This window comes from Gouania willdenowi, chromosome 7 (assembly GCF_900634775.1).
Source record: "Gouania willdenowi chromosome 7, fGouWil2.1, whole genome shotgun sequence".
In the NCBI taxonomy this organism is placed as follows: Eukaryota; Metazoa; Chordata; class Actinopteri; order Blenniiformes; family Gobiesocidae; genus Gouania; species Gouania willdenowi.
In genome coordinates this window covers 10453949-10466988 of record NC_041050.1, presented here as the reverse complement: position 1 = coordinate 10466988, position 13040 = coordinate 10453949, and the positions used below count along the sequence as shown (strand labels likewise).

General features: G+C 37.1%; 1 protein-coding gene across 1 annotated transcript; it reads right to left on the bottom strand.

The window, feature by feature from the left end:
- Window positions 1-6346: 6346 nt before the first annotated feature.
- Window positions 6347-9605, bottom strand: mfsd4ab (major facilitator superfamily domain containing 4Ab). Its single transcript, XM_028453411.1, has 10 exons — window positions 9304-9605; window positions 9006-9204; window positions 8596-8838; window positions 8299-8461; window positions 7840-7955; window positions 7565-7738; window positions 7314-7461; window positions 7171-7241; window positions 6915-7035; window positions 6347-6791 (listed from the first exon to the last, which is right to left on the bottom strand). Exons 1-10 carry the CDS (start codon window positions 9531-9533, stop codon window positions 6697-6699), a joined length of 1560 nt encoding a protein of 519 aa, XP_028309212.1. The 5' UTR covers window positions 9534-9605; the 3' UTR covers window positions 6347-6696.
- Window positions 9606-13040: the final 3435 nt, after the last annotated feature.

Genomic DNA, 13040 nt, shown 5'->3' with positions numbered 1-13040 from the left:
ATGTAAAGATCTTACATGGAAGTTGCATGTAAGATCAGTCAGCAGGTGGCAACAGTGCTGTTTGGATGCCCATGATCTCAGAAAAGGGTAGAACGATGGTGACGAGAGCAGGAGAAGATCGAGAGAGAATGGCGCGACGCGGAAACTCAGATAAGGAAAAATACAGGCAACTTACACTTGAACAGGTTTTGGTTAGTGGTGGTTCTCGTAGTCAGTGTGTTGGAGGGGATGATGGTGATCATGGTGGAGTAGGAGTATCAAGGAAGCAGACAGGTGTTCCACCTAAAAAAGCCGCCGACAACCATGCTAAGGATGCTAACCCCCCTGACAGAACTGGTGGTTGCAGGTAAAAATAATTATTTTGCCACCTAAAGCCCTTTGTCAGTGTTGTTTTTGCTGTTTTATAGAAGGAAATCACTGTTCAGATGTTTGAGGTGTCACTAAAGCAAAAAATATTATTGTCAATGTTACAAAAAACTTCTTTTCTGTTTTTTGGTCAGAAACAGCTGTTTTTGGTGAAACCAGCCAATGTTATACAGCTGATAACTAAGAATGGAGAAAAGTGGAAATAAAAAAAACAATCCTGATGAAAGAAGAGTCTAATCTTTCTTTTGGTGGTTTCTATGTTTACATAGTCATCTAAAACGCCTGGCAATATGGGGTTGGCTGTGCTGAAAATGGCTGGCAGCCAACGAGTTAATGGACCTAATATTATGGCTGATTAGTGTACCGTATGTTAAAAAGTCTTGAATTTGTTCTTTAAGGTAAGAATACTTCCACAGACCATTGACTGTACATCCTTGAAATTAGAACGTTCCTGTAATTGAGTTGCTTTTATGGGTACTTGTACTTTTTTGAGTGTCTTTCAAGATCAGTCGTTTCACTTGTACTTAAGTATATTTTAAAAGAAGTAATTTGTTACATTTCTACAACCAATGATCACTGAGTAAATTATAACTCTTTGTTTCTAAAATAATCAACCAACATTGTGAAGCTACAAAAAATGAAATGAACAGACAACAAATAAATGCATCACAACATAGCCGACCAAGCATTGAATGGAGGTTATTTTCAGTTTTAAAGTTCATAAATTTACCTACACATTAGAGGCAGAAAATGTGTTTTATTTTAAATTGAATTCATTGGTATTATTTTATTTTATACAGATGCCTTTGTGGAAAATAAATTAAGTTCAAATTGTGTTGCAAGGGAACTATGGCAAGATTTATTACCAAAATAAATGTGGAGGGTGAAAGTAACTTGTAACTTTTACTTTATGTACTGTACTTTTTATTTGAGCTACTTTTTACTTATACTTGAGTACAATTTTAATCAAGTAACAGTACTTTTACTTGAGTAAGATATATCAGTACTCTTCGCACCTCTGCTTGAAATGACAACCTGACCTCGATAATGATTAAAATTGCATTGTTTTTCTCTGGTAATGAAGATATTCAGTGGGAAATGATACATCCCTCATAAGAACTTTTGACCCTTTTTTACTTTCCTATTTTTTTGGAGCACACAAGGACACAGCATTGTTTTGGAAAGCCAAATGCCATTCACTTCTGCTTCCAGACTCTGACTCAGCCGTTGTGCTTTCCACTGACACGAGCGTATCTTCCTCTAGATATCACGTCGCTGTACAGATAAAGCTGTATTTGAATGGAGCCTAAACGTTTGATAAGTCTTCCATTCACCGCGGCGAATGCTTTAATGCAAACCCTTTTTCATCCAATATCACAATCCTCGTCTTGGCACGATTAGCGTTGTCAGAATATATTTATCATCACATATCTGCAATCAAACTAGAGCTTCAAAGGCAATTTTTCTGTGCTGTTTGTGTGAGACGACTTTTAATGTTTCGTGTTGCCGCTCAACGCTGATATAAGATTTACTGCAGGAAGCAAAAGATATATTTTATATCTCATAATCCTCCACCTTTGTCGACTTAGAAGTAAAAAAATCTAATTTATTCATTCATTCACGTCTTAGATTGCAGTAATCATAGTAATGAATGCTGTGGTATAATAAAGGAAATATGCTCCTTTTACCAAATGAACAGAATTTGTTGTAAGTAGAAGACATTTAATACGAAAAGTGCTTTTAATGGCACAATACTTACACAGAGGCTGATACTGCAGTTTAAATCCCTTTGAATTATGACATGGCTCTTTGATATTATGGAGAACGCAGTTATAATATTCAAATTGTAACCCAGCTAACAAATATGAGGTTAAAACGTCCCAGCTCTACTTGCACCAAATAAGTAATTGCTGTGGATAAATGAGTCCTTCAGACAAGGGGAAGCAGGCCTGTGGAGAATATGTCTGAAAGCCTGACGAGTAATCACTCCGTAAAACTCCTTCCCTTAGTTTCAGATAATCGTCTCTGAAATGATTTTTACACAGATGAACACATTCTGACAGGTATCCAATTTGACTCTAAGTAAACTGGATGTGTATCAAAGTGATGAAACAAAGATTGATGACCTTTAACAGGGTTAAATCAAGAACCCGAGTGATTGTAACACCAGTGCCATATGAAACTGGCAATCAGGAAACCAAGAAGCATTTCTCTACTCTTTGGAGCGGATTCACTGAGATCTGAAATAAAGTCTTGTAAACCAGGTGCGTCCCAAAATCCTTTTGTGGCGGTGTTTGCTCACATACTTAAGAGGAGCCTTTAGGAACAAGAGTAAGGTGCATATTGTTGCAGATTTCGGACAATACAAAAACCTTCTTCTCATTGTGTGATGTACTGTTATATTTGCAGGGATGAGGATTATTTTCCTTATTTCACTTCAGTTTCCACCAAAGTTTCTCAAAGTGTGGCTTTAGTCCTAGAAGATGCTGTGCTATTGCCGGTTCTTTAGTTCCCGAATCCAATTCCAACTAAAATGGAAAATTAGTGGATGTGCAAGTTCAATTCAGAACCTGCAAATAGGGGGTTCAATATTGCCAACATCCTGCTCAGTTGTGCCCGTAACTTTACAAATCCCACCATGAATGTCAACACGAAATGCATTAACGAGTGAAAAAAAATCTAAAAGGCTTTAAGAAAAAACACTTGCCTTGAAAAATTCCAGACTCAGTCCCTGTACGAGCGACTGATCTAGATGTGATACAGATAGATATCCGTCTAGATTTCCAGGCTAGCAAAACACTGCTATACCTAAAAAAGAACAATCAATAAATGAAGTATGGGTGAGTATTATTATTATTTTTTAATATTCAACTTTTGCCGATACATGTTTGAACACAGATTTTTGAATTCCAAACTTATTATCGCAAAAGACTTTTCATGTAGAACCTGCAGTGCTTCCAGGTTCCACTAGGAGGACACAGCCCACACTTTGGGAAACCTGCTCGGCTCAACTGTTGTTCAGTTTTTTCTCTTGCAATCTTAGATATTCTGTTCTTTCACCAAATGAAGATACAAATGATTTCTATTCCTACCGCAAATATAAAGAATGCCACAATAAATCACAATGGACTGTCCAATTGACGACCACACTGCTTTACAAATCATCGAAAATGAAATCTGAAGTTCACTGCTAAATATTTTATATCTGTTGACATTTAGGAAGATGAGAGTTGCCTTTGAGAATGAGGCCAAGCTGAGCAACAAGAGATGTCTGTGGTAGTGTCGGCTGGAAAGGACACTATTAATTCTGCTCATCAAATACTCAAGTTTGGACCAAGTATTGGTATTTGATATCATACTGAATAAGAATGAAGAAATTGGAAAAGCTGCAATTATTAATTCTACTTTCTGGGTGATGGGACCAGTATATGCAACAGATAGGTCCGAGTTTGTTTTCCTATTCGGTGGTGACAGTCAGTCTGTTGGTACACATAAACAATCAGTGTTTCAATTTACATTTGAAGAGATACAGACTGCAGGACGACAAAAGGCAAGATTTAAATAAAAAAGATCACAATGCACGTTGGGACTAAAACCAGGAAGGGTTGGTGGATAAAAACAAGTATAGAACATAATGATGGAATGAACCAGTGATAACGCACATTTTGAAGACTCTCATTTTGTAAAGAAGTAGATAGAAACAGTATTTAGTGCCTCCTGATTTGATTTATTTCTATAGTTTTTATCCTTTCCAGTCATTTCCTGCCTGGTGTAGGACCAAGACTGACTTATATTTTCAGTTCATGTTATAATCAAGATCATTTTCGTCATCATTTTTAGGATTATCATTTTTAACTAAAAATAAACATTACAAAAGCACTCATTTTTAATATATGTAAATACTTAATGCTTTCATTTGTTAATTTTCCACTTTATCACTCAAGTACCTAGTATAGTGCCATTGCATACCTCTAGGGATACACGTACGCCCATTTGAAGAAAAGAAAAAAATGGATATAACATATTAAGTTTTGTAGAAACATTCAGGATTATATTCTCCTGATTTTCCATGCCTTTTTATACACATTTAGATCAAAGGCATTTCTGCATTTTCCTCATTCTGCTCCTTATATTGATATTATTGAAAGAACTCTCAACGATTGGTCACAAAATCAAGAAAATTTAAGTCAACATCCTGCAGGGAGTGAAAGTGCTAATTTCCCTGCCTAGTTTGCGGCCCACTTCAGAATAAACTGGTCCAAATTGGGTCCTGAACTAAAATGAGTTTGACACCCCTGGGTTAGAACTTGTATATTACTATATTATTTCATTAAAAGTACAAAGTTAATTGAAGACTGTTATTGTCATTAAGTTTACCAGACGAGAAACTTCACAAACATATAGTACAATATACCATGTATTTGGATTCATGAAAACACATTAGTTCCCTGAAATGTATATATTTACAATTGCTTCCTTCTAAGATTACATATGCTATAAACTTCAAGAAGCAGCGAGGATCTCCAGCTGAGAAACTGATTGCCGGTTCTCTTAGAGCTATCCGTCAGGATCCCTGCTAACAGAAGAGCAGAGGCACTAATTACAGGAGCAGGAACTCATACAAAATATATGAAAGCAATATAGAAAACATTTGTATACATCAAAGGCTGATGTTAGCTGTTGTTTCTCTGTGCACATTAGGCACAGAACGGTGTTTCATCAAACACGATGAGGTAAGTAAAGTGGTTGTAGGTGGACATTATGGCAAATCTTTGCGAAATTAGAATTAGAATTAGAGATGTGTTGCCCGGGGAAAGATGTTTGAAACGAGGTCTGATATTGTCTATATGCCTATGAGGGAAACAAATGAATGGGCTTGGAAAACATCAGTGTTTTTCACATCACAGTTGCTGCATTTCAGAGCTCTCATTTTATGGTCTGACAGGAGAGGATTTTATTTTGGCGGTGCTGTATTACCTCTGAGCTAAAAATGTCCTCTAATCTCCATAACCTTTAAAAGATGCATTAGGTATTCTGTATATATTAAACATAGAAGTTTTGTTTCTGTGCCAGCATGCATAATGTGGCAGGGACTGACTTCTTTTTTAACCAAATCTCGCTCTTTCTTCCTGCATGCAAGGTTATGCTGCAGTTATTAGCAAACACACTGTTACTTCCAGATGTGGAGTCCAAATTTGGAAAAGCAGATTAAAACGTTGACTACATCGCTCCCTACTGGATGTTATGAGTGAGTTGGGGAACCAGAGGATTAATTTATGACTTTTGATGAGCACTTCTTTTACCAAGGGTGAACTTAGGCTGAACCTGGCATATACAACACTCCGCTTACATGTAAGTTTAATAATCTTTTTTAAATGTTATGTTTTGGGTAATGGTTCATTTCCTAAAAGACGCCAATATTAAAAAGGTCCCCAAACAGTGACCAATCATTTCACATTTCTGCTGCTGTTGTGAAATTGTACATCAGTGTGTTTTCTGTATTCTATTCTATTTATTGCATTTATTATATTTTTTAAGGGCTTTATGAGGGAGTCTTAGTTCGGCTCATGTACCACAATGAGTCATGAATGTCATCTAAGTATCCTTGAATCCTTGACACCAACGTATGTTCAAACTAATTTCTTCCCAAAATCTTTGGATGCATGTCTACTGTCAAGAGCTGAATTCTTAAAGTGCTTTAAAATCTCTCCTGCATCACTTTAAGCACACCAGTGGTTTAAACTGCAGGGGCTCTCTTGGAAAGGTTAAATCCTACTCTACATTTGTTCCGAAACCATTGATTTCCTGTTCTGCTGGTTCTCAGCTGTGCTTTATGGGTTTAAGGATAAGTTACAGATTCACTTGTGGACAACTCAATGGTTCTTCTGCATGTTTACGGAGCAGTAAAGTTCTTTGTCCAAATTCTGGAACAATAGGAATCTGAGCTTGCACCTTTGAAAAAACATTACACCATGCTGTCTTAATTTGTACAAGTATTCTTCTTTATTTCAAACATGATATGCACATCACCCAAGCATGATATTCAAATATATCACAAAGTCAAGTTCATATTTCCTATGCGTTCAATGAGTAATCTTGGTCTAATAATTCAATAAAAGCAGTTCATAATTTCAAACTTACACAAGAGACATATCCTCCCCAACATAATAAAGTTTTCTTCTTCGTGAGCAAGTATGTCATTTCCAGCTCTAGACAAACAATATTCATTAAAGAGTTAACGTAAAGTAAAACATTTGTAGTCTATGATGGTCACTGTAATACTTTAACTCCTCCATGAGTTAGATTAAGGCACTATTGCTCCTGCCCCTCTCAGCTGGCCTCTGTGTCCTTTGATTGTTCTGTTTTGGCAGACCCATTCTGCTCCGCTGCCGTTTCCTCCACCATAGCAGACTTTTTCGATGTTCCTGTTGGGGATACAAAGGGGATTTGTGGAGAGGAAGAACCAATGAGAACAGTAAACAAAGCCTTTGCACGGCTATGAGGGCTGATTTATATGTGCTATATGAGGCCTCAGGTGGTTGCTGTACCTGTGAGGTAATTTCTGTGCATTCGGTGGAACAGCAAGAGACATATGAAGAGGATAAAACCAATGCAGGAAGCTATCATTCCACACAGGAGGAAGCTGTAGCTGCCCTGAGTCTGAATAAGCTGGGGGAAGGAAGCGCAACATTAAACAAAAGCGTATATACAAATATGTACCGGAATGGTTTTTCACATCCACTAAAATGTCCTTTTCTTCTTCTTCTCTGTTTCCATAATGATGATCATACAAAAGTCACGTACCGTGCCGACCAGAACTTGCATCACCATTTCTCCCATACCCGCACTTGTCACTAGGACTGAGGTCGCACAACCTATGGAAAGTCAGACATTGGCTGTTTAGTCTTTACTACTTTATTAAGAATATCCAAGAAACACTTTATTACCCTGGTAATCAAGGATGTCTTCAGTGTAGGCAAGCATACAGGGGAATATGCTGCTGAGAAAAAGACCACATAGACTAGTTCCCACGAACAGAAAAGTGCCATTGGTGTAGAAAATGAGCAGCATCATAAGGGTGACAATAGCTCCTGCCTGAAAAACAAAAAAGAAACAAACAAACAAACCCAGTTTGATTGTAATATTGCAGGTGTTTTATTTCACATTTTACCATTAAAGGTGTCATAATCTTTCTTACCAGGTTGACCACTAACAATCGCACAGGCTGGAAACGATATGAAAGTGGTATGGATAACAGACGTCCCACGGTAATCGCTGCCCAAAAGATACTTGGCAGGTAACCCGCCGTCTTGTGAGAAATTGACATTGGAGGTGTCACAGCATACGTGTACACAAAACCTGCAAAGGCGCCCTGTACGAAAGAAGAAAAGTCACGTTACATCAAGCACAAAAAATGTGCTCATGGAAATGTGGTGGAATTATAGTCTATAAATCCATCCTAGTTTCACTCACCACAATGCCATCCGTCATAAAAAGCACCATCCCACCCAAGATATGAATCATAAAGAAGGATACTGGCAGCCCACGTAGGTTATCATTTCGACAGCAGCTGAAGATATCCCCATGACCTGTAACAGGCAAGACGTCGCATAAAACAAAGCCCAACAAAGAGACATTTCATTTCACAGTTGTTTTGCTCAAAGGTGGGCCCCCCCGCAATATAAGGTACATGATATACAAATATCTTAAGTGTCATAAAACAGTATGTATTACTGTTAGTTTCATGTCACAGATGTTAGTTCTACCTCAGGTGTTTAGTATAAGAATCTCAAGACGGTCTTTATGTTCTATTTTTTCTTTTGCCCCCCCTGGCAAGAATCTCAAGCTCCACCTGGTTTTGCGCCAACTCTGATGAAAAGAACTTTGATTCCAGAATTTGAAAAATAATAAAAAATGTCCCCTTATCTTTACCTCCAGCTCCATGTTCACTTTGCTCCTCCACCGCATCCTCAGAACCCTGCTGGTTCTCCATTGCCAGTTCATCTTTGTCCAAAAGGCGAGGGGTGCCACTGGGGCAGCATGGGATCAGCTGCTCCCGATACATCAAAAACAGGACAGCGATGGGCACTGGCAGCTAAAAGAGTACAAATAAACATGCAGCTTGTTGATATAGCTCCTGTCGCAGCTCAACAACTATGATGGAACAACGTCCATACTAGCTAAACAACAATACGTTTCAATTAGTTTTATGTTCGGTAAGTTACTTACATTAATAACCGACATTATCCAGAAAGCATACTGCACAATGGACTCCTCTTCCCCGCCGCCGTGGGCCTGGTGGGTCTGATTGATGTTGTGCTCTGCAATTGGACTGTTTCTCAGCATGTTTCTGAAATGATGCATTGGTTGAGTCTCATTCCCTGTGTGGTTCCCACAGCCCGTCTCTGAGAGGAAAGGATCTGCAATCAATGGGCTCACCAGGGCGCCGAACCCGATGAAGAAATGAAGAGCCTGCAGAGATGCCGACACGAAGGGATGAATCTCACTGCAGCATTATACAGAAATGTACTCCAACTATACACTTTATATGGACAAAGAATGATTATTGCATATCCATGCTTGTAGGATTATTATTGCTAATCAATATGGGAGCCTTGGGACACTGGAGGCCTTTTCACCTGTAAGAAAACAGCAGAGTCCTTTTGATAAATGGTCACCAGCTGGATATTAGCGATGGTGTCAATGACGCCCATGGCCAAGCCGGAAACAGCCATGGCACTCGCCAACAGGAGAAGATTAGTGCAAAGAGGGATGATGGCGAATATTATGGAGATGACAAGAGAGGAGATGAATAAGGCTGCTAGAGCCGTGAACAACCTTCAAAAACCAGAGAGAGAAGTAGATTTGTATTACAAGCACTCATAACACAGAAAAGTCATGGTAGTGACTCTTCAGCCAGGGTTCTATGATACTCACGTCTTTTTGAAAATGCCACCGACAGAGCTGCCAATCAGCAAGAAGAACTGTTGGGCGAAGAAGACCCAGGTGATCTGACTGAGAGTGGAATGTGTCTGGCATTGCAAGTCCAGTATCGTTGGTCCAAGGAACGCAATACAGAGTCCAAAACTGAAGAAAACACTCCAGTAGGTCAGCGTTTGATGGGCATTCCTTTTAAACAGAGTCACAATCCGCTCGTCCACAAACATCTTTATTCTGTAAACTTCAATGAAGCCCCTGATCACCGTCTTCTGTGGATGCTTGTAGCTGTATAATCAGCATCTTGATGTCTTATAAAGGGTTTTTGGGCTCTCCTCTTTGTATTGCTTAACTTGAAAAGGATGTGTTAATGAGTAAAGTGGAGATTCTTCCAACAATAATATTCCTCTTTGAGTCATGTCAATGATTAGCAATTACGAAGAGCTGTGTTGAAATGCTACAGGTAAATGAGCGCTTGTATGTCACAGATATGAATGGAAAAATGATGCATGGACAGGTTGTGTTCTCAACACACTGAAATGACTCATATGTGCCATGAACAAAAAAAACCCACACAAGATTATGATCAAATCAAATTGGAAAGTCAAAAACGACGAGGGAATTACTTTTCCTTAATTCCATGGACTTTCTTTAGTTTTCATCTATGACAGCCCTCTTCTTTGAGTTTTTTCTCTGCACCACCTTTCAAAAAGATGACCCCTAGAATATCTAATTAAAGCTGATACCTTAGAAGAATATATTTCATATGTACTGTATGTCTAATTACCATAGGTCCCACTAGTTTTGAACAGACTCAAACATTTTATTGCGTTTCAGAAAAGACCAACTGCACACAGCAGATGCTGGATATAGCCAGGGTTCAAGCACTGATGATGTTTATTACAAGTATTACATCGATCCAGTTTTTACATTACATATCAGTGTTAATTTTGTTACCTAAAGGTTTTTGTCAAAGTTTTCATAGACTACATCTTTTCAAGTGGCAATAACTTAAGAAAATACATGTGAACAAATACTAGATCAATATATAAATCGATATTTCTGTTAATGAATAAAAATGAAACCATAATGTTCACATGGGACAAAATCCAATCAGAACTAAGTTTCTTTTTTGAAAGGTATCTAATCAAAACTACTCTGGACGGGGTGGTGTTTAGCTCAGTGGGTTGAGCGCCCGCCCCATGAACGGAGGCTGTAGTTCCTCACCTGCAGCCGGTCCAGGTTCGATTCCCGGCCTGGGACCCTTTGCTGCATGTCATTCCCTGCTCTCTCTGATCCCTTTCCTGTCAAGCAACTGTCATATAAAGGCCACTAGAGCCAAAAAAATCTTAAAAAAAAAAAAAAAAAAACTACTCTGGACAAGCAAATATCGCATCAAATCTGTCTGTGTATTTACATTATTAACATTAATACTATCCAATATAAGGTTGATAAATGGTAATTGAATATTTGAAAAAAATTTATAAACATGCTTTTTATTTTGGTAGAATATATCTTTAACAGATTTAAAATATCATTTAGTAGACTGTAATTGGTCTTGATCACTAAATTTTAAATAAAACTAAAACATTGACTAAAATATCTTAATCAAAAGACCATAACTAAAACTAAATCAAAGTTTGCTGTAAAAACTGACACTGGTGGTAGTCACTGAAATTGCCTCATATATGTGCCGCATATTATAGGGCGCTGATTGTAAAGTTGCCCATGCTGAAATAAACAGCAACTTTTTGCAACATTTAGCAACAAACCACATATAAAAAACTTATGGTAATTTTTTTTTTACGTTAATTTTGACCAGATTTACAGCATCATTTGCAATATTTGTGATATTTCTTTTCTCGTAGACATATGTCAATGTTAAATCTAAATATTAAATCTAAATGTTAAATCTAAATATTAAATCTACATGTTAAATCTAAATACTAAATCTAAATGTTAAATTCAAATATTAATTTCAAATCTAAATGTTAAATGTGAGCTTTAACTTGGTACGTCTTGTGTATTTGTATCTTGGCGAAATATTTTGTTTCACCTGTGACAGTTAGATTTAACATTTAAGATTTACATTTAACATTTTGATTTAATATTTAACATTTAGATTTACATTTAAAGTTTTGATTTAATATTTAACGTTTGGATTTACATTTTATTATTTATCATTTAAATTTAATATTTAGATTTAACATTTAGATGTAATATTTAACATTTAGATGTAATATTTAACATTTAGATTTAGATTTAACATTTAGATTAAGATTTAACATTTAGATTTAACATTTAGATTTAGATTTAAAATTTAAATTTAACATTGACATTATATTTTTACAAGAATTTCACAAATATTGCTGTAAATCTGGTAAAAAAAAAATGTACAAAAGTAAATTCATATATGTTTTTTAAATGTGGTTTGTTGCTAAATGAGGCTAAAAGTTGTTGTTTATTTTAGCATTGGCAACTTTACAATCTGCGCCCCATAGCATATCAATGAAGACGATGAAATTATACTTTGTTAAACCTGCTAAAGATAAATCTTACAATGTACGTTCACCTTTATACTGTATCATTCCGCTTTAGTTATGTAATTTAGAGCAGCACTTAAAGGAAAACTATGAGGAATATTGTCACTCACTGTAAAAAGTTTTGCAACAAATTTCTGTGCAAATGACTTTATAGTCTCCCTTTTCCAGTATGGGCGAAGTCCAGACTGGGCTGCAGAGGGTGGTCAATCTGTATATTATCACAGCAATCTTTAGCTCGCCCCTGTTTCAGAATGCATGTCAACGCTCAAGGATACTGCAGGATTTACATATTTGGAGGACTTACCCTTGGCTGCTGCATGGTTTTTAAAATGGGAGAGCTCAGTAATGAATAATGATGAGTAATGTGTTGAATTACTCGAAATGAATGCAAGGATGGACTTAATGCCTAATCCCTACAATGATTGCATGAGAGAAGCACTGTTCTAGAGGTTGGGTTCAAATATGTATTCCTGAGATGTCTTTCAGTAGGTAGGACCTAAATAACTGGCGATAGAGAAATGGTGAATGCTGTCATCTGTGGAGGTGGATTTTATGACAAGCAGTAAAAGCTGAGTTTTATGTATTATGCATCACAGCGCTAAGCCAAATCTGTAATTTGTTATTAATAGTGTTTTGTTTTGTTTTTTTTTACATTCAAAGTGATGTCACTAATCAGTAAATAATCATGTGATTTGCTTGGTTGTTATCTCGCCTCCGCAGTTATTTCATTTGCCTTCCAGCCAGTGCAGACACATGATGCCTATCTCCATGTGTCAAATGTCTAATTCAAAAAATAGATCCACTTCCTTTGTCGAGACAGATTGGGGAATTCTTTGTATTTGCAGCATTGTCACTTCTTTTCTACAGCACTATTATCCAGCCCTGTGCCACACTTAACACAGCTCAAGGCTTGAACTACAACACTGATTTGCTAACTTGCCCTGAGCATTGGTTCTGCCGTTCAGGTACAAATTCACAAAAAATCTCCATGTTTATGTAACAGGCACTCATTAACGCTTACTTCCTTAAAAGACATGGCAACATAAATAAGACTTCCTTAGGTAATTGTCAACTAACACTGACTAGGAAACCTGCACGAGTGTTAAAAAATAAACCATTGTTTCCGGATACGTTAGGTTTTCTCACTTTTTGTGTAAGGAGAAGGTACAATGTGAGTGCTGTGGTATTTAAAAC